The sequence below is a fragment of the Rutidosis leptorrhynchoides genome, chromosome 2 (genome assembly GCF_046630445.1).
Source record: "Rutidosis leptorrhynchoides isolate AG116_Rl617_1_P2 chromosome 2, CSIRO_AGI_Rlap_v1, whole genome shotgun sequence".
Classification (NCBI taxonomy): Eukaryota; Viridiplantae; Streptophyta; class Magnoliopsida; order Asterales; family Asteraceae; genus Rutidosis; species Rutidosis leptorrhynchoides.
Window position 1 is genome coordinate 636,355,709 of NC_092334.1, and position 23,257 is coordinate 636,378,965.

At 32.0% G+C, this 23,257-nt stretch overlaps 2 protein-coding genes across 2 annotated transcripts; both read right to left on the minus strand.

Moving 5' to 3' along the window:
- Positions 1–7,105: 7,105 nt before the first annotated feature.
- LOC139893676 (NAC domain containing protein 50-like) lies at positions 7,106–9,923 on the minus strand. The gene is made up of 5 exons (XM_071876849.1): positions 9,849–9,923; positions 9,507–9,738; positions 8,687–8,964; positions 8,400–8,588; positions 7,106–7,835 (listed from the first exon to the last, which is right to left on the minus strand). Exons 2-5 carry the CDS (start codon positions 9,718–9,720, stop codon positions 7,335–7,337), a joined length of 1,182 nt encoding a protein of 393 aa, XP_071732950.1. The 5' UTR covers positions 9,721–9,738; positions 9,849–9,923; the 3' UTR covers positions 7,106–7,334.
- Positions 9,924–13,717: 3,794 nt separating this feature from the next.
- On the minus strand, positions 13,718–14,171 carry LOC139890115 (glucose and ribitol dehydrogenase-like). Its single transcript, XM_071873016.1, has 2 exons — positions 13,829–14,171; positions 13,718–13,740 (listed from the first exon to the last, which is right to left on the minus strand). Exons 1-2 carry the CDS (start codon positions 14,169–14,171, stop codon positions 13,718–13,720), a joined length of 366 nt encoding a protein of 121 aa, XP_071729117.1.
- Between the last annotated feature and the right edge of the window lie 9,086 nt (positions 14,172–23,257).

Below are 23,257 nucleotides of genomic sequence, written 5' to 3' on the forward strand. Positions count from 1 at the left end.
TGAAGAACCCAAACCTGATTACCATTATAAGATTATTAAACCTACTCATCTATACAGCCAAAGAAATTTGAGATACACACAATCCAGCCACGACGAGCATACAACTTTCTATAAAAAGCACTCCAACTTTTACCAGCCATAACGTAATTAACCAATCTCAAAACGTAAGCCTTTACTCGGACCATCCCATAACAATAACTGATTACATGACTACAACTCCTTTTGAAATACCACCGGATAAACCACCTGGGAAACGTCGCACTTTTGTAAAGCCATTTGACTCAAATTTTCATATATATATATATATATATATATATATATATATATATATATATATATATATATATATATGTATATATATATATATATATATGTATATATATATATATATATATATATGTATATATATATATATATATGTATATATATATATATATATGTATATATATATATATATATGTATATGTATATGTATATATATATATATATGTATATGTATATGTATATATATATATATATATATATATATATATATATATATATTATAAAATCTAGCCTAGATGTGGCGCGTTTACTGTGATGCGGGGCATCCGACCAGAGCGACCACATTAAATGTTTAATAGAAAAGGACTTCACTTGCCAGATGCGACACATCAATGTAGATGCGGCGCAGGGCCCTCTCAACAATTTAAAGGACCTAGACAAAAATAAAATGGGCCCACATATACTTTAAAATTTTTTACTACGCACAAAAAATAATACTCCAATTTATCTATTTATTTACATTGTAATTAACTATTAAAAACAAGACATTTTAATTTTAATTGACAATTTTTATTCGATTTAATTAAATATATTGAAAAAAAATTTGGGCCCTAGACGGTTGCCTATCTTGCCTATGCTCGAAGACACCTCTGATGCGTCGCATCTGGACCTGCACAAAATATTTTGACAACTTTTACCCATTTTGCCATTTTCTCACGTTTCTCTTAGGACATACAATCTTCCAAACTACATGGTAGCAAGTTTCATCAATAACCTGTTATGAAAAGTGACACCGAATTATAGCAAACCGCTAGTAATACTTGAAATAATGACAATAAAGGAACACAAGATTTAACATGGAAAACCCCAATAGGGTAAAAACCACGGGCAAGGAAAGAAACGTTTCACTAATATGAATAATAGAAATTACACTTCTCTCTAATTACAAGGATAAGTACCAAGTTTTATATCTCTTGTAATTAGGAGATTTATCACTTACTAATTCTCTATTAGACTACTAGAACACAAGAATGAAGAATGTGTTGGGATGATTTAAATGAGCTAACATACTGCTCCATTTATAGTACTCCATAATGGCAATATTGTAAATAATATGGAGACAACTTGTGTGGTGATGACAATTGAAGTCTTCGTGGCATAAGTGTAGCCTTTCAATACCATATGCAAGTTGACAACTTGCATCCACCAATACATGTGCAACTTGACTACTTGTATCCACCAACTATATCTCATCTATTATTCAACAATCTCCCACTTGAAGATTTGATTAAAGCCCAATTAATCTTCACACGATAATCATTCCTTGCCAATGATGTTGCTTACGTTTCTGCTAGGTCGCATGAGGAACGGCACCAAATAAATTTGTCACGATTGATTGACTTTGTTAGAAAATCAGCTACATTTTTATCAGTATGAATTTTCTGCACATCCACGGTTCCTTCTTCCACTTTTTCACGAACGAAGTGATACTGAACTCGTATATGCTTTGTCTTTGAATGAAATGCTGGATTCCTTGCAAGATGCAAGGCACTCTGGTTGTCACAAAATAGAGTGATATTCTTTTGTTTGTGTCCGAGTTCCTCCAACAACATCTTCAACCATACTGCCTCTTTAGTAGCTTGAGTAGCTGCTACATATTCTGCCTCTGTTGTTGACGTCGCCACAACTGACTGCAGTTTTGAAACCCAGCTTATTATTCCACCACAAAGTGTGAAAACATATGCAATGGTAGATTTACTTTTATCGATATCACCTGCATAATCTGAATCAACATACCCTTTGACTATAAATTACGGTTTCCCATAACATAATGCAACATCTAAGGTTCTCTTGATGTATTTAAGGATCCTCTTTACCGCATTCCAATACTCTTTACCAGGATTCGCCATGTACCGACTAACTACTCCCACTGCATGTGCAATGTCTGGTCTTGTACATATCATTGTGAACATTAAACTTCCCACTGCTGATGCATACGGTACGCGAGACATCTCCTTCCTCTCGTATTCACTGCTAGGACACATAACGGAGGATAACTTGAGATTAGTAGGAAGTGGGGTTGAGATTGGCTTACTATCTTGCATATTGAAGCGTTGCAAGACTTTCTTCAAATAATTCTTTTGAGAAAGCCAAATCTTCCTATTATCTCTGTCTCGGTGAATTTGCATCCCTAGAATCTTGTTTGCGGCACCCAAGTCTTTCATTTCAAACTCCCTAGCCAATTGAGCCTTCAGCTTATTAATACGATCTTTGTTGGGGCCTGCAACCAACATGTCGTCTACATATAACAGCAAAATGACAAAATCATTGTCCCCAAACCTCTTGAAATATGCACAAGGGTCTGCATAAAGTCTGTTATATTCAAGGCTCATTATGAAAGAATCAAATCTCTTGTACCAGCATCTCGGCGCCTGTTTGAGACCATACAGAGATTTCTTTAACCTGTAAACCAAGTTCTTTTTTTCTTGTAGTTCAAAACCTTCTGGTTGAAGCATATAAATTTCTTCTTCAAGATTTTCATGAAGAAATGCAGTTTTCACATCTAGCTGCTCTATATGCAAATCAAATGTAGCACACATCGCTAGAACTACTCGAATTATTGTAAGTCGAACCACATGAGAAAATATTTCATTAAAGTCCGTACCTTCTTTTTGAGCATATCTTTTAACCACCAGTCTTGCACGACACCGCTCCACTTGATCATCGCCATTTCGTTTGATCTTATACTCCAATTTATTTCCAATAGGTTTTCTACCTTTCGGCAATGGCACAAGTTCCCATGTTTTATTTTTATGAAGAACTTCAATTTCTTCCTGCATAGCTGTCATCCACTGAGATGCATCTGAATGATTTAGTGTCTCGCGAAGAGTTGTTGGCTCTCCTTCCTCTGTTAGAAGACAATATGCAACATTGCTTTCCATAATATAATCTGAGTGCCACCCTGGACGTTTCCTTTCCCGATTAGAAATATGAGTCGCTGGAGCTTCATCAACGACTACTTGATTTTCATCGTGCTCTGGTAATGCTTCAGAAGAATCTTTATGAAATTCGTTACCCACCTGTATCGGTATAGTTTCTTTTGAAGTGCTAACATCTTCAAGATCTTTGTTTTCTGTAAAGACAACATGTCTGCTGATGACTACTTTGTGGGCAGTGGGGTCCCACAAGCGATACCCCTTAACTCCATCAGCATACCCCAAGAACAAACACTTTCTGGACATCGGATCCAACTTTGTCATTTCTTGAGAATTGTACATTGCATACACAGGACCTCCAAATACATGAAGGTCATAATAATTAACTGGTTTTCCAGTCCACATTTTCATCGGCGATTTCAACTCAATTGCAGTTGATGGTGACTGATTTATCACGTAACAGGCAGTACTTACTGCTTCTGCCCAGAATGATTCTCCCAAGCTTGCAGTTGCCAACATCGCCCTTGTTCTATCTAATAAGGTTCTGTTCATCCGCTCTATCACTCCGTTTTGTTGAGGAGTGTATGCTGTTGTGAACTGCCTTTTGATACCTTCTTGTTTGCAAAACTTATCAAATTCATCACCAGTGTATTCTCCTCCATTATCTGTCCTCAAACACTTGATCTTTTTACCAGATTCAAGTTCAATCCGCGCTTTGTAAACTTTGAAAACTTCAAACACATATGCCTTCCTCTTGATTGGGTACACCCAACATCTCTAGTGTAATCATCAATAAATGATACAAAATACTTTGCTCCTCCTAGGGATTGAACTGGCGCTTGCCACACATCAGAGTGAACCAATTCTTGAATCAATTTACTTCTAGAATTTGATGTGTTAAACTTCAGGCGATGCTGCTTGCTGATTACACAATGCTCACAGAAAGGTAGCGATACCTTTGTATGACCAGGAATAAGATTTCTTTCAACAAGAATCTTCATACCTTGCTCAGACATGTGTCCAAGCTTTTGATGCCATGTCATAGCAACTTTATCACTTGAACTATTCGAAGCAACAGATGCTTCCGATTCCTGTACCGTCTCACCTTTCAGAATGTATAAATTAGCACCCACCTTTTCTCCTTTCATAAGTACAACCGCGCCTTTCTTGATTATCATGATCTTCTCATGTATCACCATCTTACAACCAAGATCATCCAATTGTCCTAAAGACAATAAGTTTTTCTTCAAACCCTCCACGTGTCGTACACCTTGAATAGTACAAACTGTACCATCGTGCATCTTCAGAATGATATCTCCAATTCCAATGATCTTTAGTTCATGATCATTGCAACTGTATACAGATACTCCTGAGATACGTTCATATTGTTTGAACCATTCTCTTCTAGGGGTCATGTGAAAAGTAGCTCCCGATTCAAATAACCAGACATCAACAAATGTCTTTCTGCCTTCATTTGCTACCACTGCCTCACTAACCAAAGCAGTCCCATCATCTGAAGTGCTTGCAATATTTCCTTGAGGATTTGAGTTATTTAAACTCCGGCAATCCTTCTTCAGGTGACCTTTCTTGCCACAATTGTAGCATGTAATGGTCTTCTTCTTTTTAGACTTCGGTTTACCATGATTGTAACTCCCACTTGGGCCACGTTCCGTTGATCTCCCTCCTGACACCAATAAGGCCTCCACTTGTCGTGAACCGGCCTGTTTGTCCTCCTTGTTATTGCGCCGATTTTCTTCTTCTAGAATAGCAGCCGCAACTTCATCATAGACTAGATACTCTGAGAGAACATTATTGGTTAAGTTAATAATGAGTTGATCATACGAATCAGGTAGACTCTGAAGTAAAAGTTCAGCACGTTCTTTTGGCTCTATATTGCAACTTAATAAAGCGAGTTGAGAAAATAGAGTATTCAAAGAATTAATGCGCTCATTAACTGAAGTAGATTCATTCATGCGTAGCGCATAAAGTTTCCTCTTAAGGAATATCTTGTTGTGGAGTGATTTGGTCTCGTACAATTTTACGAGGTGATCCCAAATCTCTTTCGCCGTCTTCTTTTCTTCTATGCTAGACAAAACGCCATCTGCTAGTGCCAGATGAAGATTTGCGATAGTTTGGCCGTCCATCTCTTCCCATTTTTCATCAGTGACTTCGGCAGAACGTCCACTGATGGTCGCCAAACACTTATCCTTTCTCAGGATAGCTTTCATCTTTAGTTTCCATAACGAGAAGTTACTCCCGTTTGAACTTTTCAATTTCAAATTTCGTAGACATCGCTATAATTACAATATTCTTTTCGACAATACTATTTTTCTTGAAATCACACCCAAGGACTTTTACCGAGTGAAAATAATCTTACTTATTTTCTGATGTGGACGATCCACTCCCGTGGCAACCACAGAGCATACTATAAGTAGATTAATACACACTAGATATTAGACCTTAGCTCTGATACCACTTGTTATGAAAAGTGACACCGAATTATAGCAAACCGCTAGTAATACTTGAAATAATGATAATAAAGGAACACAAGATTTAACGTGGAAAACCCCAATAGAGTAAAAACCACGGACAAGGAAAGAAACGTTTCACTAATATGAATAATAGGAATTACACTTTTCTCTAATTACAAGGATAAGTAACAAGTTTTATATCTCTTGTAATTAGGAGATTTATCACTTACTAATTCTCTATTAGACAACTAGAACACAAGAAGGAAGAATGTGTTGGGATGATTTAAATGAGCTAACATACTGCTCCATTTATAGTGCTCCATAATGGCAATATTGTAAATAATATGGAGACAACTTGTGTGGTGATGACAATTGAAGTCTTCGTGGCATAAGTGTAGCCTTTCAATACCATATGTAAGTTGACAACTTGCATCCACCAATACATGTGCAGCTTGACTACTTGTATCCACCAACTATATTTCATCTATTATTCAACATAACCTTCTCACACTTCATTTTACTACGACTACTACCACTGTACAACATAGGCGTCATTTGATCATAAGCTTTTCAAACATGACTTGACAATCTTTAAACACTTGCAAAATATTGAAATTTATTGAAATTTAACATACACATGAATCTAGCGTGGTTATATCTAACATTGCGATTGGTTTAATTTGTGACCAACCAGAGAGAGTTTTCTTCTTAATATTCGTAGGTACTTACTGATACAATAAAATTAGGGTTACAATTATATGAGAAAAAAACGAAATCCTTTCCTAAAATCGAGCATGTTGCTGACCAAGCTAGACTTCACGTTTCGCGAAGTCTGCCTCTCTATCCTCGAGGGTGACCCAAACGTGAGCTCCTTGTTTCAAACACAGTCTTTAAGGCTCCAAACGTTCAACACGCTTATCCACGTTTTAAACCTTCCCTTTGCGTTCCTACACCCATCTCGCGATCGGCGAGCCCTTGTTCACGTTCATCTTTACAGTCAATAAGATCATGTTATTTTTTCGCCCTAAACAAAAGGGTTTAACTTTTGTCACTTGATATGCCCCGCTTATTTTTTTTGTCGTTAAGTTCAGTAGTTCATAAATATGGTTACATTATAAGCAAGCAAATTATACACTTCAATAGGGATGTTCTTGATTTCCTTTCCAATATGAAAACATGCATTACTTTGTTTGTATCCATTTTGTTGCTAAAATGACTGATTATAGTGAACATGTTTTGCTAAAACATGGTTTACTTTATGTAACATTGCAATGTTTTCCTTCATACGAGACAAATAGGAACTAAAATCATACATTCATCCCAAATGTTATAAATTTGTAAAGTGAACGTAGGACATATTTGAAACTTTAACCGGGTAAATTTCAGAAAATATAACAATATTAACCTGTGCTTATGTTAACTGCGAATAAACGTACTATGTGCATCAAGAAACGACGCCGTACAATGAAATCCCAGCAAAACAGCATTCAATTCTCAGAAACCATCTTTGGGTTCTAAACATTTATATATAAAAAAGAGCCGAACATAATATAACAGTCTTGGACACATCTTTATTTAACTAGACTCACAGACGCAAACCATAACCATCAGCTATCCAACATTACAAGCTACATGTTACTAAAAAAAACGAGCACACATGTACCTAGCTAGCAGCCTTTTTTGAACCCGCGTTGCCTTTGGTTAAATCCTCAATTTGCGACTGCAGAATTTCAATCATGGCTTGGGCCCGCATCATTTCAATCTTCAACGTCTCTTTCTCCATTGAAACATTAAGAAGCTCGTTTTCCAAGTTACTTATGAACTTCAAGTAACCAGGAGGAACCGACTTCTCGAGCGTTGCAGCGTCAAAGGACGGTAAAGTGGTTGGCGGGCGGCAATCTTTGGCTTCGATTGACTCGAGTAACGGGAATTCTAAAAGTGCTCTTCGTGGATCTTCGCTTGTGGTTGTTGAATCTTCTGAACCGTTTTGATTGCTTGTGTTTGGATCACTTACCTTTGATCTTTTGTTGTTGTGAAATAATGAGAATATTTCGAGCTCGGGTTCACGATTTAATGTTTGATCTTCGGTTCTTTCTCTCTTGCAAACAAATGGAATGGTTTGTTGATCATCGGTTCGATCAGGGATCTGCTTCGCAGAAGTTTCCTGCAAAAATGAGTTCTCTGTCATCAATTAGGTGTTGTTTGTTTTTCAGTCTGCAGATCTTATTATGTCTTATGTATGCGCGCCCGCAAACGTTTTTACTGCAGCATGTTTGTTTTTTTGAGGATAAAAGACATAATAATGTCTTATTCTGTCTGCAAACTGCATACTTAGAAATATGTTTGTTGGTGCTACAGACCTGATTAAGTTATTTTGCAAATATAAAAACACACAGTCCTTACCTTTAGACCACATCTTCTCTATAGACATGGTCCGCAGATCTTTAGACAAAAGCATTTTAAAAAACAAACAACACCTTAGTTGTGCACGATTTGGTACTTCATATCCGTTTGGCGTAAACTAAATCCACGGACTTAATCGTGTATTTAGAAGGAAAAAAAAACATTTACTAATGATGTATCTATTACATAATTAGTCTGATCATACAAAAACTGGACTCGGTTGATTATGGTTTGCGCCTATCCAACTTTTAGGAAGTAGAATACAACACATCTGCAAATAACTTTCTGTATAAAACTTATACTCCATATAAAAATATAACAATACCTGCGCAGTTTCATTTCCTTCGGCACGAGTTTCGTCACCATTGGCCACATCATCATCTGCTTCACCACCAGGAACTACCATTACGGCTGCATCATCGGTCCATTCTTCTTCAAGAAACGGTGCATAACGATCCCCATTTGGTGGCCCTAATCCACTCTTTTGAAATATCCTGCACAACACAAACGAATCCTTTTCCCAACCACCACAAAACAAAAACAACAACAATCAACCAATCAGTTCAATATCCTTAAACGATCATCTCGTTAAGTGTCAAGAATTTTTCAAACCTGTGATACTCCAACACGTAGCTGGTCATTATCCAAAAGGCGGTATTCATGCATAACCCAATTAGTCCGTTTGCCATCGGGGGCTCGACCACTATGGAATACAAGTGTCTTTTTCATCCCTATGGTCTCCGATTTATGGCGCACAAATCGGTCCTTTCCGGTTGCCTTCCAATACCCTTTGCCCGTAGCACGGTTCAACCGTGAACCATTTCCGTATTTTCGATCTACCGGGCTGAAGAAGTACCATTCTTGATCTCTTGTCTTCAATGATGAATAGTCTATAATATCACAAAAATGATCAACATGTAGAATGTATAAAATTTTGCACCAAACATAAGTCAAACAATTGTTCAATCCAAATTAACAGTTAACATACACAAAGATCAATAGGAAAAACCTAAAATCAACCAAACATATATAAATAAGTTATTAACATATCTATGTGTGTGTATGGATGGATGAATGCACTTTTTGTTCCTTGTAATTTGCTTTTAACTATTTTAACATTTTCCCTTAAATTCAATCATTCCTGAAACATTTTCAAGACTTTACATGTCAATCATGAATCAAAAATTAAAAGATTGAATGTTTGGTGAAAAACTCAAATCAAGGGTAATCAACAACTTCTACAATTTCACACTAAACTTTTTCAGCAAGTTTACATTTTTACCAATTCCCTTCATATCAGTTGAATAAAAATCAAAACTTTGCCCATTAAAAACAATTAAACAATACAAAAAAACTTAATATAACAATCAAATTTCAATTGAATTTGCAAATTAACCAAACCCCAACAATAAAAATCAAAACTTGATCATACCGGCAAGTTCCCAAGGCTCAGATTTATAAACATCAATTTCAGTAACAGCTTGAAACCTAAAAGGTTTACCACAAGCTTTTCGTCTCAAATAATACATCACAAGTTCTTCATCGGTGGGATGAAACCGGAATCCAGGTGCAAGTGACGTCGGAGGAGGTGATGGTGCCGGAGTAGCAGCCGCCGGAGATGTAACGGACATAAGTTCATGACCCATCTTTTTAATTTTACGGATCTATAAGTAATAAGAAAGTAAATTGGGACTTATATTAAGATAAATAAAAGATTGTAGAGGAAGTAAACAAGTGGGGAATGATTTTATGAATTGCCCGTGAGTTAAGAAACCTCCGATCAGTGGATGCTTGATAGACACGGAAATCGAAAATGAAGCTGTATAAAAAAGATATACTTCTCCTTATCAAAATATAAGCATGGACATTTCTGTTTTAACTTATCTCAAAATAAATATAGATATATAAATAAATACTTATTTATAAAGTAGATAATTAATAATTAATTTTATTTTTTATTGTTATCGTCATTACCCAATTGCTTTTTTTTTTTTTTTTTTTTAATCTATGCCCAAAATAAAGAATATAAATGACATTTAACTCTCAAAAATTGACATCCTTGTATGCTCCATCCGTATCGAAATTATTGTCTGAGTTGACTCTTTGTTAAATTTAAAAATATTTACATGAGGCTTAAATTATGTCATTTGATTGAATGAATTATTTTAAAATTTTAATTTTTAAAAGTAATTAATAATTTTGTATTTAGTGATTTATTATTTTTATTAAAATAAGGAACAATATTTTTGAAACAAAATAAAATAATAAGGTAGACAGTTATTTTAGAACGAAAGAATTACATTACTCTCTGTCTCAGATTAATTGTCCTCAGACAAAAAAATATGTAGTTTAAGAAATATCATTATCACACTGTAGTTTCCTCTATACTTTTTATTTTCAACTTTGCAGTTTTACTTTCAATCAATTAATTAGAAAGCCCTCAAACTTTTATAATTTAATTAATTCATTGGGGACAATATTGTAAACTTTGTTAAATTTACTTTCCATTTTTGAAAATAAACAATTAATTTGAAATAGCCTGAATAGAATACTAAACAATTAATCTGGGACAGATGAAGTATTATCTACAACTTTATGACAAACAACCAAATACTCCGTATATATTTTGAGACTCGGTATATGTTTGTGTATATTTGAGACTGTGGGTATTAAATATATTGAGAAATATTCAAATGAAGCCAACTTTTAAGTTGAGATTCAAGTGACCAATCAGGGTGCGACACGTGGCGTGATAATCACATGTGATTGAAAAAAATTCAAATTTTTTTTTAAAAAAATTTTAAATTTAATTTTTTTTTCAAAAAAAAAAATTTTCAAATTTTTTTTTCAATCGCATGTGATTAGATTTAACATGCAGTAAATCACATGTGATTCTGCATGCCAATCACATGTGATTGTAAAACTTAATCACATAATGATTCTGCATTTCAAATCCAATCACATGTGATTAAATTTTTTTTTTTAGTAAAATGACGAATTTCTGTAAGTTTGTACTAAGGGTGCGTTTGATAAAACTGAATGATTTAGCGCTGAATGGTTCATAATCTGAGTGATTCAAAGCCTCTGAATAAAGTTTCTTCTGAATGAAAATAAGCTGTTTGATAAGAACGATATAAACCGAGTAAAATTACCTTATCAAAGTATAACATGAATAAAATATTCAATATACTTGTTAGTTAAGTGTCAAGGATAGAATTTGAGGAGAAAATTACAGAAAATTTAGGCTCTTGATGGTTAATAGAGTATTTCATCTCTGAATGGTTCAGCACTGAATTCTAAATCATATGTCATTCAGAGGTCAGAAACAAACGCACTGAATGCTGAATGGTTCAGCATTCAGCACTGAACCATTCCATTAAGAGGCAAACAAACACACCCTAAAACCTTTAAAAACCAAGTTTTGATCAAAACTTGATCAAATCACCGAATTAAAGTCTGAAATTTTGAAGATATAATCACGAAACGCTAACATAGTTGATCAAATCACCGAATTAAAGTCTGTTTTCGGTTGAATTTTTTTTGAAAAAAAAAATTTGATTTTTTTTTCAATCACATGTTATTGGATTTGACATGCAGAATCACATGTGATTATGTTTTACAATCACATGTGATTGGATTTTAAATGCTAAATTTAAAAAAAAATTGAAAAAATGTTTTTTTTTTTAAAAATTCAAAAAAAATTTCAATAAAAAAATGCAAAAAAAATATTTTTTTTAAATTTTTTTTATTAATCACATGTGATTGTCGCGCCACATGTCGCGTTCTGATTAGTCCGTTGGATTTCAAGCAAATTATTGAATTCAAGATATTACAACTCTACATATATTATATATATTTGTGTATATTTGAAATAAAGTTATGTTAAAAAATATATACTTTTCTTATTTTCTGATTGAATAACACTGCTCAATAAATAATAAATAAATATATAATATATAATGTATGGATATAGATATACGTGTGTGTGGTTAGACTTTACTTCTTCAGTGGGTTTTTCTTTTCTTGCTTATATTTTGTTTTTTTTTATTTGAAAAGATTTCGTTGCAAACTTTTAGCCAAACTCAATCATGATTTTAGGGTTTTTTTTTTTTTTTTTTTTTCCTTGAAAGGCTAGGGAGGTTTTTTTTTTTTTTTTTTTTTTTATCAACTTTCACTGTTTACATAATTTTATTTATTTTATCTTTTTGCTATTATTAGGTTGAATTGAATGTTAGAGTTTTATAATAAATAAATAAATAAATAAATAAAGATGATGCTTTGTCGTTATAATTATGTGTTATACACCGTACTAAGTTATTTTTTATGATTTAAATCTTTAAGCACGTAAAGTAAAAGAATTAATATGTATACCATCAATTTTTATATTACACCGTTATATTATTCGTTTCATAATAATTGTATACCATTATAGTGTATATTTGGGAAGAAAAAAAAAATTGAATCATCAGAAAAAAAAAATAAGAGAAAATGGTTGTCTTGTAATTTAGGCTAACAAGATTGATAATGAATGAAAAAAAAAAAAAAAGGTTTTGTTTGAGGTTGAAGTATTTGACCATGAAAGTGGAATGCATCATTTATTTATGTTTAAAAAACACTTTCTTCAAACCCACACACACTTTCACACTTCACAAGATACATCACTCTCTGCCAGTTTGTTTTCTTGTGAAACATGACTTGAATGATTGATTGTCCAAACTTTTAATTTTCAATATTAAAATCTGCGATGGTTATCCTGGACAGAATTTGTGGATATATTTATACTCGATTTTTTTATCTTTAAAAAGACGTTGAATTAATCAACCAAAATTCATTAAATAAATATCTCTTATTTAAATGTACTCTAAATTTATGTAAATAAATGTTAAGAGATGTGATTGGCTGATTTTTAGGTTTATTATACTACTAGCCTTTAAGAGCCCGTGCGTTGCACGGTGACTCTTAATACAACAAACTGGATACGTATATTTTAAATCAATTAACGGTATATTATTGTAGATGAAATAAATATAATATGGTTAAGTTTTTATGATTTACACAAAACAAATAGATTAAGGATAGTAATCTATTTATAGGGGTGATAACTTAATGCGTAGGATAAAACTTTTTGAAAAATAAAATTATAATAGGAGTTTGTCACACCGGTTTCATAAAATTGACTAACACCGTTAAGTGATGCTCGGTTATAAATAGTTAGTTTGTTTTATCGCTTTCTAGGTTCGAGCCTCGACAGTATTATTCTTGTACTATTGGTTGAAGACGTTTTCCTTTAAAACATCTTCGCTATCTATACAAGTTTTTGTTTTTTCGCCCAAAAAAATATTAGGATTTTGTCACAACAGCCACATGTTGACATGCAATAGCCTCAACATCAACATACTATATAGAGTTGTGCCAACAAATGCTTAAGAAAAAACTTTTGAATGATAAAGTAAATATAGCCATATAACTGTAAGTATGTGATTAGTAAAATCAATACATCATTACAATATACAACAGCTTCATATATAAAGTTCTCTTGAGAAGTTAGAATAACCACACAAACATGTCAAATTATTTCAAAAGTACAAACTTAACATAGCTTCACTCTTTTTTCTTATAATATTATTCAAGGACATATAAGGACTATCCATTGACAACTGTTCCATCTGCCAAAAAATTAAAAAATGAATAATAATAATAAATCAATATTAAAAGTGTGATAATTGATATTAAGTTATTAGCAGATAATAATACCATTAGGATGAAGAACTTGGCCAGTAAAGTAGGAAGAGTCCTCAGATGCTAGGAACACATACGATGGAGCAACCTCATACGTCTGACCCGCCCGATTCATGGGCACAATTGACCCAAACCTTCCTATATCATAGTCATTGAGTGCAGAAGCTTCCGGTGGTGTCCATATAGGTCCAGGAGCCACACCATTAACACGAATCTTCTTATCGACCAGATCCAAAGCTAAACCCCTTGTGAAAGACACTATAGCTCCCTTTGTTGAAATGTAGTCAAGCCAGCTTGGTGGGTCAGGTATGTATGCTAAAATTGATGTTTTCTTTATGATGCTGCTTCCTTCTTTCATGGACATCAAGAATGACTATCCATAACTTATTTTTACTATCAAATTTTAAATGGAAAAAAGTCACTGTATTACAATTTCATCCATCATTAATCATAAATGGCAGTTTCAAAGCTAATCCACTATATGATATCATCATTGAAGTAAGTAATCTCTTATCTCTTATCAATGATGAAAAGGTTAATCTTAAAACTGGGGTACTACATCAGTCACTATCACTATATCACTCTACACATCATATTGCACATTTATTATAACAAAAAACTCCAAATATACTTGGACAACAATAAGAATGACATAAAAATAAATGCGTTCATCCAAGATACATGCTGTCATGTTCTAACCTTACATAAAATACATAACATCTCGTCTGGAAAAAAAAAATAATCACCTTTCATCTCATATTTCATGTTGTGGACTTCACAAACAACCAACAGGCATAACAAATTTGAAAAAGTAATCACCTTTAAGATATTCATCTCATATTTCATGTTCTAATTTAGGTTGTACAGACCAACCCAAATTCAAATGCAAAATTATATATATTTGAAATTGCCAAAAATATCTAAAGTATAAGATGTCAAATTTAGGCACAACAAAATTCGTTTAATTTCAGTAACAAATTGAAAAATTGGATACTTACAGGATGTCATCAAGTTAAACAACCCGTGAGTAGACCATCGAATAGAATTGGTTACCACGATCACAAGTTGAAATGATGAATAAAGTCAGCTCAACCCACCCATTTTGCCATCTGAATAAAACGGCTGCATACTAACTCGTTCAGTGGAAAGTATCCATTTTGACCCATTACCCACCTATCCGGATGACCCATTTTACCACCTTTAGAAACTACAACGATATACTTAGCATTGTAATATATTTTTTTTATGGACGGTTTGATAAACGTTCATAACAATCACCTGATTGCATCTAACATTTTGTCGCCTTGTGACTTTCCGCCTAAGATCATCGAACGTACACATGTAACCATATATCAACAATAGCATTGTGTAGTCAAAAACTGCATAAAAACATGACGTGTTATAGAAAATGCATTGAAATAGTTCATCATTTTTCTATAAATTATTAAACATATTGATTCGTATGCCTGAGTGGCGAGTGATATAGTGTATTCGAACATTTTAACAGATGATCCTAGGGTCTAGGTATTTTATAAAAATATAATTTCGATTATCGAATCATGAATCATACCTACTCATGGAGTATTTATTAAAGTAGCCCAATTATTAATCGATAACAAAACATTCACGTACTGCAAATACGGGTTTAAATCGAAAAAAACTGTGATAATCAATCAGGACCACATCCTGCTGGAAATCAGACCACTAACATACCCAGATTGAAGCCTTTTTTTACGACTTCAAGTGCATAAGACCCTAATTTAGCGCATACCGAGTGAGCAATGGGGAAAACCTCTACAAATACATACTGTGACGATCGCTCCAAATCCATATGGACGAATACAGAAAGGACCCGTTCATATACATTATAAACGATTCATAATAGTTGATTACATTGTGAGGTATTTGACCTCTATGTGATACATTTTACAAACATTGCATTCGTTTTTAAAAGACAATCTTTCTTTACATCGAAAATTGACAGGCATGCATACCATTTCATAATATCCACTATCCAACTATAAATTGATTTAATAATAATCTTTGATAAACTCAATGACTCGAATGCAACGTTCTTCGAAATATGCTATGAAAGACTCCAAGTAATATCTTTAAAATGAGCAAATGCACAGCGGAAGATTTCTTTAACACCTGAGAATAAACATGCTTTAAAGTGTCAACCAAAAGGTTGGTGAGTTCATTAGTTTATCATAATCATTTATTTCCATCATTTTAATAGACTACAAGAATTTCATTTCCAGTTCTCATAAATATACGTCCCATGCATAGAGACAAAAATAATCATTCATATGGTGAACACCTGGTAACCGACATTAACTAGATACATATAAGAATATCCCCTATCATTCCGGGATCCTCCTTTGGAACATGATATAAATTTCGAAGTACTAAAGCATCCGGTACTTTGGATGGGGTTTGTTAGGCCCAATAGATCTATCTTTAGGATTCGCGTCAATTAGGGTGTATGTTCCCTAATTCTTAGATTACCAGACTTTAATAAAAAGGGGCATATTCGATTTCGATAATTCAACCATAGAATGTAGTTTTAATTACTTGTGTCTATTTCGTAAAACAGTTATAAAAACAGCGCATGTATTCTCAGTCCCAAAAATATATATTACAAAAGCATTTAAAAAGGGATTAATGAAACTCACCATACTGTATTTCGTAGTAAAAATACATATAACGTCATTGAACAAGTGCAAGGTTGGCCTCGGATTCACGAACCTAAATTAATTATATATATTTATGTGTTGGTCAATATTTGTCTAACAAATTAGGTCAAGTCATAGTGTACCACAATCCTAATGCTCGAGACTAATATGCAAAAGTCAACCAAAGTAAATTTGACTCAAAATAATTTCCAAAAATCTATACATGATTAATATATAGTTTAAATATCGTTGTTTTATATTTATAAATATTTTTAAAAGATTTATTAGAGTAAATAATATAATTTATTTATTAATAAATAAAATTTTATATTAAATTTATATAATAAAATATACTTTTATATATATTAAGTAATAAAATTTATAGGGTTCATTTAATATCATAAAGATAATATGATAGGTATTATTAAAGTAAGTTATTACACGTAGTAAAATATGTTTGTATCACATATTTATTTTATAAAATAATATCTATAATGATAGTAAGTAAAAGTTGTATTATTTTGTAATAATAATTATTATTATAAAAATATCAATATTTATAATTACTAAGATGACGTTATGATAAAACGATAATTCTAATTATGATAACTTTAATATTTACGATAATTTTTAATATTATCTTTAAAATAATAATTCTATTTAAAATAATAATAATAATGATATTTTATAGTAACAATGACATTTCTATTAAAATGATAATTTTTGTTAAAATGATAGTTTTAATACTAACGATACTTTTAATAATAATAGTAATGATAAAAATAATAAGAACGATAATTTTATCTAAATCAATATCTTATAATATTTTAATTTCATCATGATACTCTTACCCATTATTTCCTAATCGTTTCATTTAATAGCTTTTAATCGTTTTTTATATCGTGTTCATAATAATGATAATAATAGTAATCAAAATAATTAGGTGTTACAAATATTTGTTTTAATTACACTAATATTAATAATGATAGTTACTATAACATTATTAACGATAATACTAATAATTATCTTAATGATAATATAGTAATAATAATAATAACAATAACAATAACCATTTTTAAATAATGATATATATATATTAATAATGATAATAATAATAATAATACCAATAATAATAATAATAATACCAATAATAATAATAATAATAATAATAATAATAATAATAATAATTGGATAATAATAATAATAATACTGATTATAACTTTAACGATAATAACGATAGTAATAATTAAAAAAAATAACAATTTTTAATGATAAATCCCTTTTATTGATAAAGATAATAATAATGATAATAATAAGATAAAACTAGAACGACGATAAAAACGACGATAATAATAATCATTTTTAATAAAAATATCGAAAATTTAATTGATTATAACTTCTAATCCGTTCATCGAAACCATTCGATATCTAAAGGAAAAGTTCTTAATTTTTCGCTAGCTTTCCAAGGACATGCATATCTTATACCTTATCTCAACCGCAAGTGTAACTAATTCAACATTCAACCTAACCTGTCTAATGGCAATATCAAAAGTACAAGCATGCATAATCCTAAATACTCGAGCACTAGTCAGGGATACACTATTAGTATGTAAAAGTTAAATTATGAGTACTCACGTATCAATATTGAGATTCAATATTGCAGGAAAGGTACGTAGACGCAACGGAAATGATAAACACTATATTGACCTCACGAGCATACCCATGAACCATACTCAATCACCTCCATAGCTATAACCCATAATTTCCTTAATCCTATCCCACTCGAAAAACAATTTCGAAATCACTCGGACAGCACTCCGTCGTAATATTTTATGTATACTAATAATATCTTGAAATAATACGGAGTAAATATATATGTAAATCGATTGAGAGAGTTTAGAGAAAAATATTTTCAAGTTTCTATGGAATAATGAAACCTATTGAATTCTATTTATAATAGATTTTTGAATTATTAAAGTGAATTATTAAAGTATGAATTATTAAAGTGAATTATTAAAGTATGAATTATTAAAGTGAATTATTAAAGTATGAATTATTAAAGTGAATTATTAAAGTTAAAGTAAAGTAAAAATAAAGTAAAGGTAAAGTTTAAGTATAGTAAAAGTATAAAACTATGTACGTATAATACGCGTATAAATATATAATATTAATTTAAATCGTTATATATATTTAATAAAATAAAATATAAATATCGTTATCTTTATCATACTAGTTAAGTAATGAGTTGTCAAAAGTGGTTCTAGATATTTATAAAAGTTATATACATTTTAATAATAAAGTTCTTTTTAAACTGAAAATGTTTTTGTACGTTTGAAACTAAATAGATCAATCGAGTCTTTATGAGATTCAATCTTCCACTATCCTTTGTCTAGTTCTCAATGATTGACAATTTGTTCTTATTTATAAATCACTTTACCATTTTCCGAATATTGTTAAAATAGAAAGGTTTCTCAAATCAACGTGGGCCTTTCAACAGAGACTTGTAATCATAATTCAATATATCTGATAATTCAATCATTTGATCTTATCTTCTAATTCCATTGATAAACATTTTGAAACAGATACAATCATATAAAGTATTTAATCTAATATTTTGTTTACGTTTCAAGTTATAATATATATACACATATACATATATAATCATATTCGTTTAATGGTTCGTGAATCGTTGGAACTTGGTCGAGGTTGAATGAATGTATGAACATAGTTTAAAATTCTTGAAATTTAACTTAACAAATATTGCTTATCGTGTCGGAAACATATAAAGATTAAAGTTTAAATTTGGTTGGAAATTTTCGGGTTGTCACAGTACCTACCCGTTAAAGAAATTTCGTCCCGAAATTTGAGTGGAAAGGTCGTGAATGATAATAAGTATGTTTTCATGATGCATACGGGCTGAAAATTAGAGTTTTATCATCAGCGAATAATTTGGATAAACAATCCATTTATATGAAGAGTACGAATGAAGCTAACATAGAAGAGTGAAATGAGTAAGTGTAGATTCATCTTATCATTTGACGTAGAAATGATTGATTCCCAGATTTCAAGGGATTTAAAGAAAATCTTCTTAATAAGATTTGACTCTCCGGTAATCAAGGGAATTAGGATCCGCTTTAAATGCGATCGTCCATTTTAATTGTTCTGTCGGAGATTTTCTTATAAATTCACCTCCTTCGTTTCCTTACAACTCACACCTTCTGTTGATGCATTTTATGCAAGTCCCTAGACATCTACCCACATCCATTGCAGGTACAACAGTTTATAGGCCACCATGATTGCTCGTTATTATCCTATTCGTGTTTGTATGTGGTTACAGGAACTGCAGGAACGAGATTTAGATGTTTGACTATGTTAGACTTAGTCAGACGTACGAGTGAAGCCTCACTAATATGGCTGACAGGCTCATACGCACAGTTGATGCTGAGCTAAGTCACAATTACAACCTAAATGAGAAGACACGAGTGAGTGATCACCCGTATGGCTGATGAAGCCAACTCGTACGTGTGATGAATGAATCGTATGGGTGAGTCAACATCAGGGGTATATAAGGTCTTATGTTCTTCATTTTAGGTTAAGCCTCTCATTTGTTACACACACTCAGATCTAGTGAGCTCCTCCGATTTTCTCTCAGTCCAAATCACCCAGGTGGTGAATAATAGCTCTAGGTGTTGATCTAATCACACTTGATTTAGTTGGGGTTTGACTAAATTAATAAAAAAAAAACTTAACCTATTCACTAGAGGGTTTGATTCACTTATTCCGCCATTGTGTGAGTTAAATCTGTTAATTTCTAAGTTCCTAGTCATGTTTCATCACCTTCTATTCTTTCCCCCTCAACTCATATTTTAAAGTATTCATCAATATGCTCCATCCAGTTCTGATTCTCGATATACTTCTAACTTTTATATCGGTCATTCTTCTTTTTCATCTACCGCCGGAAGAATCTATTTACTTCTACTATACTCTTGGGTTTATAGTGTTTCTAGTTCTCTCGTGTCTTTATATTGCTATATGCATCGATATATATGATTTATAATTTCTGGTTTATCGTTGGACTTTATATGTTCCCTTATATTTCAAAGTCTCTGCTTCTGTCTTCTATAATCATTATCATTCACAGTTAATGCTCTCTTTTATTTGCTGCAATTTATACCCCAATTTCTATTTCGGAGTTTTGTCCTTTTGTTTCTTCTTCTTGCGATTAAGCACCGCTTGTAATGGTCCAGAATTCACAGATATGAATTTCGAAATGAACATTGTTAATGTTCTAGGAAGGAAATTATGATGGCACGATCTTGACTTGTCAAATTACTAGAATACCTTGGAAAAGGCCGAATCGTCAAGAAATATTTTCTTGATATTTTAGAGGTTAAATAGAATACAAGAGTCGTATAACATGGCACATGATGATATTATGATCTGTGAATCATCACGTTCCATTTAGAAACTCAGCATGACTTACTATAATATAATCACGTTGATCAAGTGTCATTATATTATACTAATTCATGCTTCAGTTCCCAACACTACTTTAAAATATTCCTATTTTAAACTTGAATGTTTCAGAATTTAGAAACTAAAATAGTTTCTTTTATGATGTAATACAGATAGTGCGAAGAGGTAAATGATTTCAATTAAGAAAAATTAAGAAAATATCTTCAGAAATATGGAGGATATTTATAATGAAAGATATGATGATATTTTAGAATTTCTAATATCAGAGGATGATGAAGAATATTGTCCGCAGGGGTTTAGAGTCAGGAGCAAGGTATTCGTTAATGACTTCAGCAGGTACTGAATCATTTGGATCCTTTGAAGTCAGGTTCAGTCTTTGTAATTTGTACAAAGCCTCCTTCCAACTTTGCTCAATCCGTTTTCCAGTTCTAAAACTTCTCTTTTTCTGCGCTTTGCCAGCACACTTCATCATTATCATCCAGCTTTTACCGTTTAAAGTCGTTTTTAGTTTTTGCTGCTTCATCAGCATTTTTTCCATTTTCGGAGAACCAATTCTTAGTTCGGAGTGTTTTTCAGAAACTTCACATTCAAATTAAGTCCAGAAGATAGACGTTATATATACACATATAACTGTTGGCGTAGACATGCTGCGAGATTTCAAAATACTGATTGCTAATTCCCAATGATTCGTATGGCAATTCTCATTACAAGATGCGAATGAGTAAATGATGGGGTTTCAATAAATAATTATAATGACTTTTTGGAGAGGCTAAAGTCAAAGGGTAATGAAGTTGTTGGTACATCTGCTAATAATGTGGTGGAATGTAAAAGGTTCCCTGGTAATGATGGTGTATATTTTAAGGTTATAATAAGGTTAGTCTGACTGAAAAGTTGAAGTTGACTTGCTGGAGCTGTGACAAAACCGGCTACTTTGAATAGGAGTCGCAAAGTTATTTTTGCTAATAAATGCCAAAGAATCTGACGCGGATACGTTGTTTAAACTTTTACTTTGGTTTCAAGAGTTTTTCGGGTACATAACTGTGGGTAACATGTGGTTGGATCATCATCTCGATTGCTCATCATTCGAAGTGTCTTCAGAAATTTTCGAAGGGTTTGAACACAGATTGTAATCGTTAACATACATTTGATGTTCTAACATAGTTTTGAAGTCAAAATATAGCTTGTGAAAGATGTAAGGATCTAAGAGTGATGATTTTGGTCATATCTCGAGTTGAATTTTGAGATTTCAAAATCAGAATATGTAATTAAATTTTGAATGAGTATGGTTGTTTTGATTTCTATAAAAGAATGTATATTGTTGTGAAAGTAGGGAGTATAATGGATGATTTGCTGAATCAGATTCGAAGAATGTAATATATTATTTGTGAATTTATATATCTCTCGGGTATTACCTACCCGTTAAAAAAAATTTCACAATTAATATTTTGTACAAAAAAAATTTTATTACAGTCTTTATGAAAATATATATATTTATATTTTCTTCAGATGTAACATAGATTTAATGAGTTAATGTTAAATTAAACTCATTTGATTTACGATTGAAACTAGAATTTAATAATCCCTAAAGGCTTTAAAAAGTACATAACTTTTACGCAGTATTTCTTTAATGACATTGAAATTATGAATCAATACTTCGTTATTTATTGATGTATGATGTTCGGTTCGTGGAATTCTTGTGAATTTCGCAAAGTACGAATAATGTTATCTGAAAAGTTTCGGGTACATCGATGATGAAAGTGTAAAATCAAATATATACTTGATTTATTATGAATTGGAATTTGTTGAATTGCGACAGAGATTGTAGTTAACACTGGTTAAGTTGCGACCGAAGGACGTACATTATTGCATATTTGTAATATGAATTAACCGAGTAGTTAAGATTCACACACAATAGTTTAGCACGGAAAGATTTATTTCAAAATATATATATATATATATATATATATATATATATATATATATATATATATAACATACATATAATTTCTTCAGAGGGAATGAGTTAATTCTTCATAACTCGTTGATACAATATACACGTTATTGATTCGTAATGATGTCCACAGTGATTCTTGAACTGACAGGGTTTGTGATGTTATCATTGTTGTTGATTCGGATGTTGACTGTACTGACGATGCTGGTAACTCTGACGGTGCTGCTGATGCTGTTGGTAAAGCAAGTTTAGCTTGTTAATCACACACCATTTTTGTCAGGGTTTCTACTCTTCCTTCTATCATTTTTGGTTCGCTTAACTGATTTATGGTTAGGGCTAGAT

Bases quoted from the DNA above. Each gene is read 5' to 3' on its own strand.
- LOC139893676 (XM_071876849.1), bottom strand. From the start codon at position 9,720: ATGGGTCATGAACTTATGTCCGTTACATCTCCGGCGGCTGCTACTCCG. The intron at 8,589-8,686 runs GTTTGAAAAATT...GGTTGGGAAAAG, and splicing joins TACGTGTTGGAGTATCACAG to GATTCGTTTGTGTTGTGCAG. The intron at 7,836-8,399 runs GTATTGTTATAT...TCATTTTTGCAG, and splicing joins AAGGAAATGAAACTGCGCAG to GAAACTTCTGCGAAGCAGAT.
- LOC139890115 (XM_071873016.1), bottom strand. From the start codon at position 14,171: ATGAAAGAAGGAAGCAGCATCATAAAGAAAACATCAATTTTAGCATAC. The intron at 13,741-13,828 runs GTATTATTATCT...ATTTTTTGGCAG, and splicing joins CCAAGTTCTTCATCCTAATG to ATGGAACAGTTGTCAATGGA.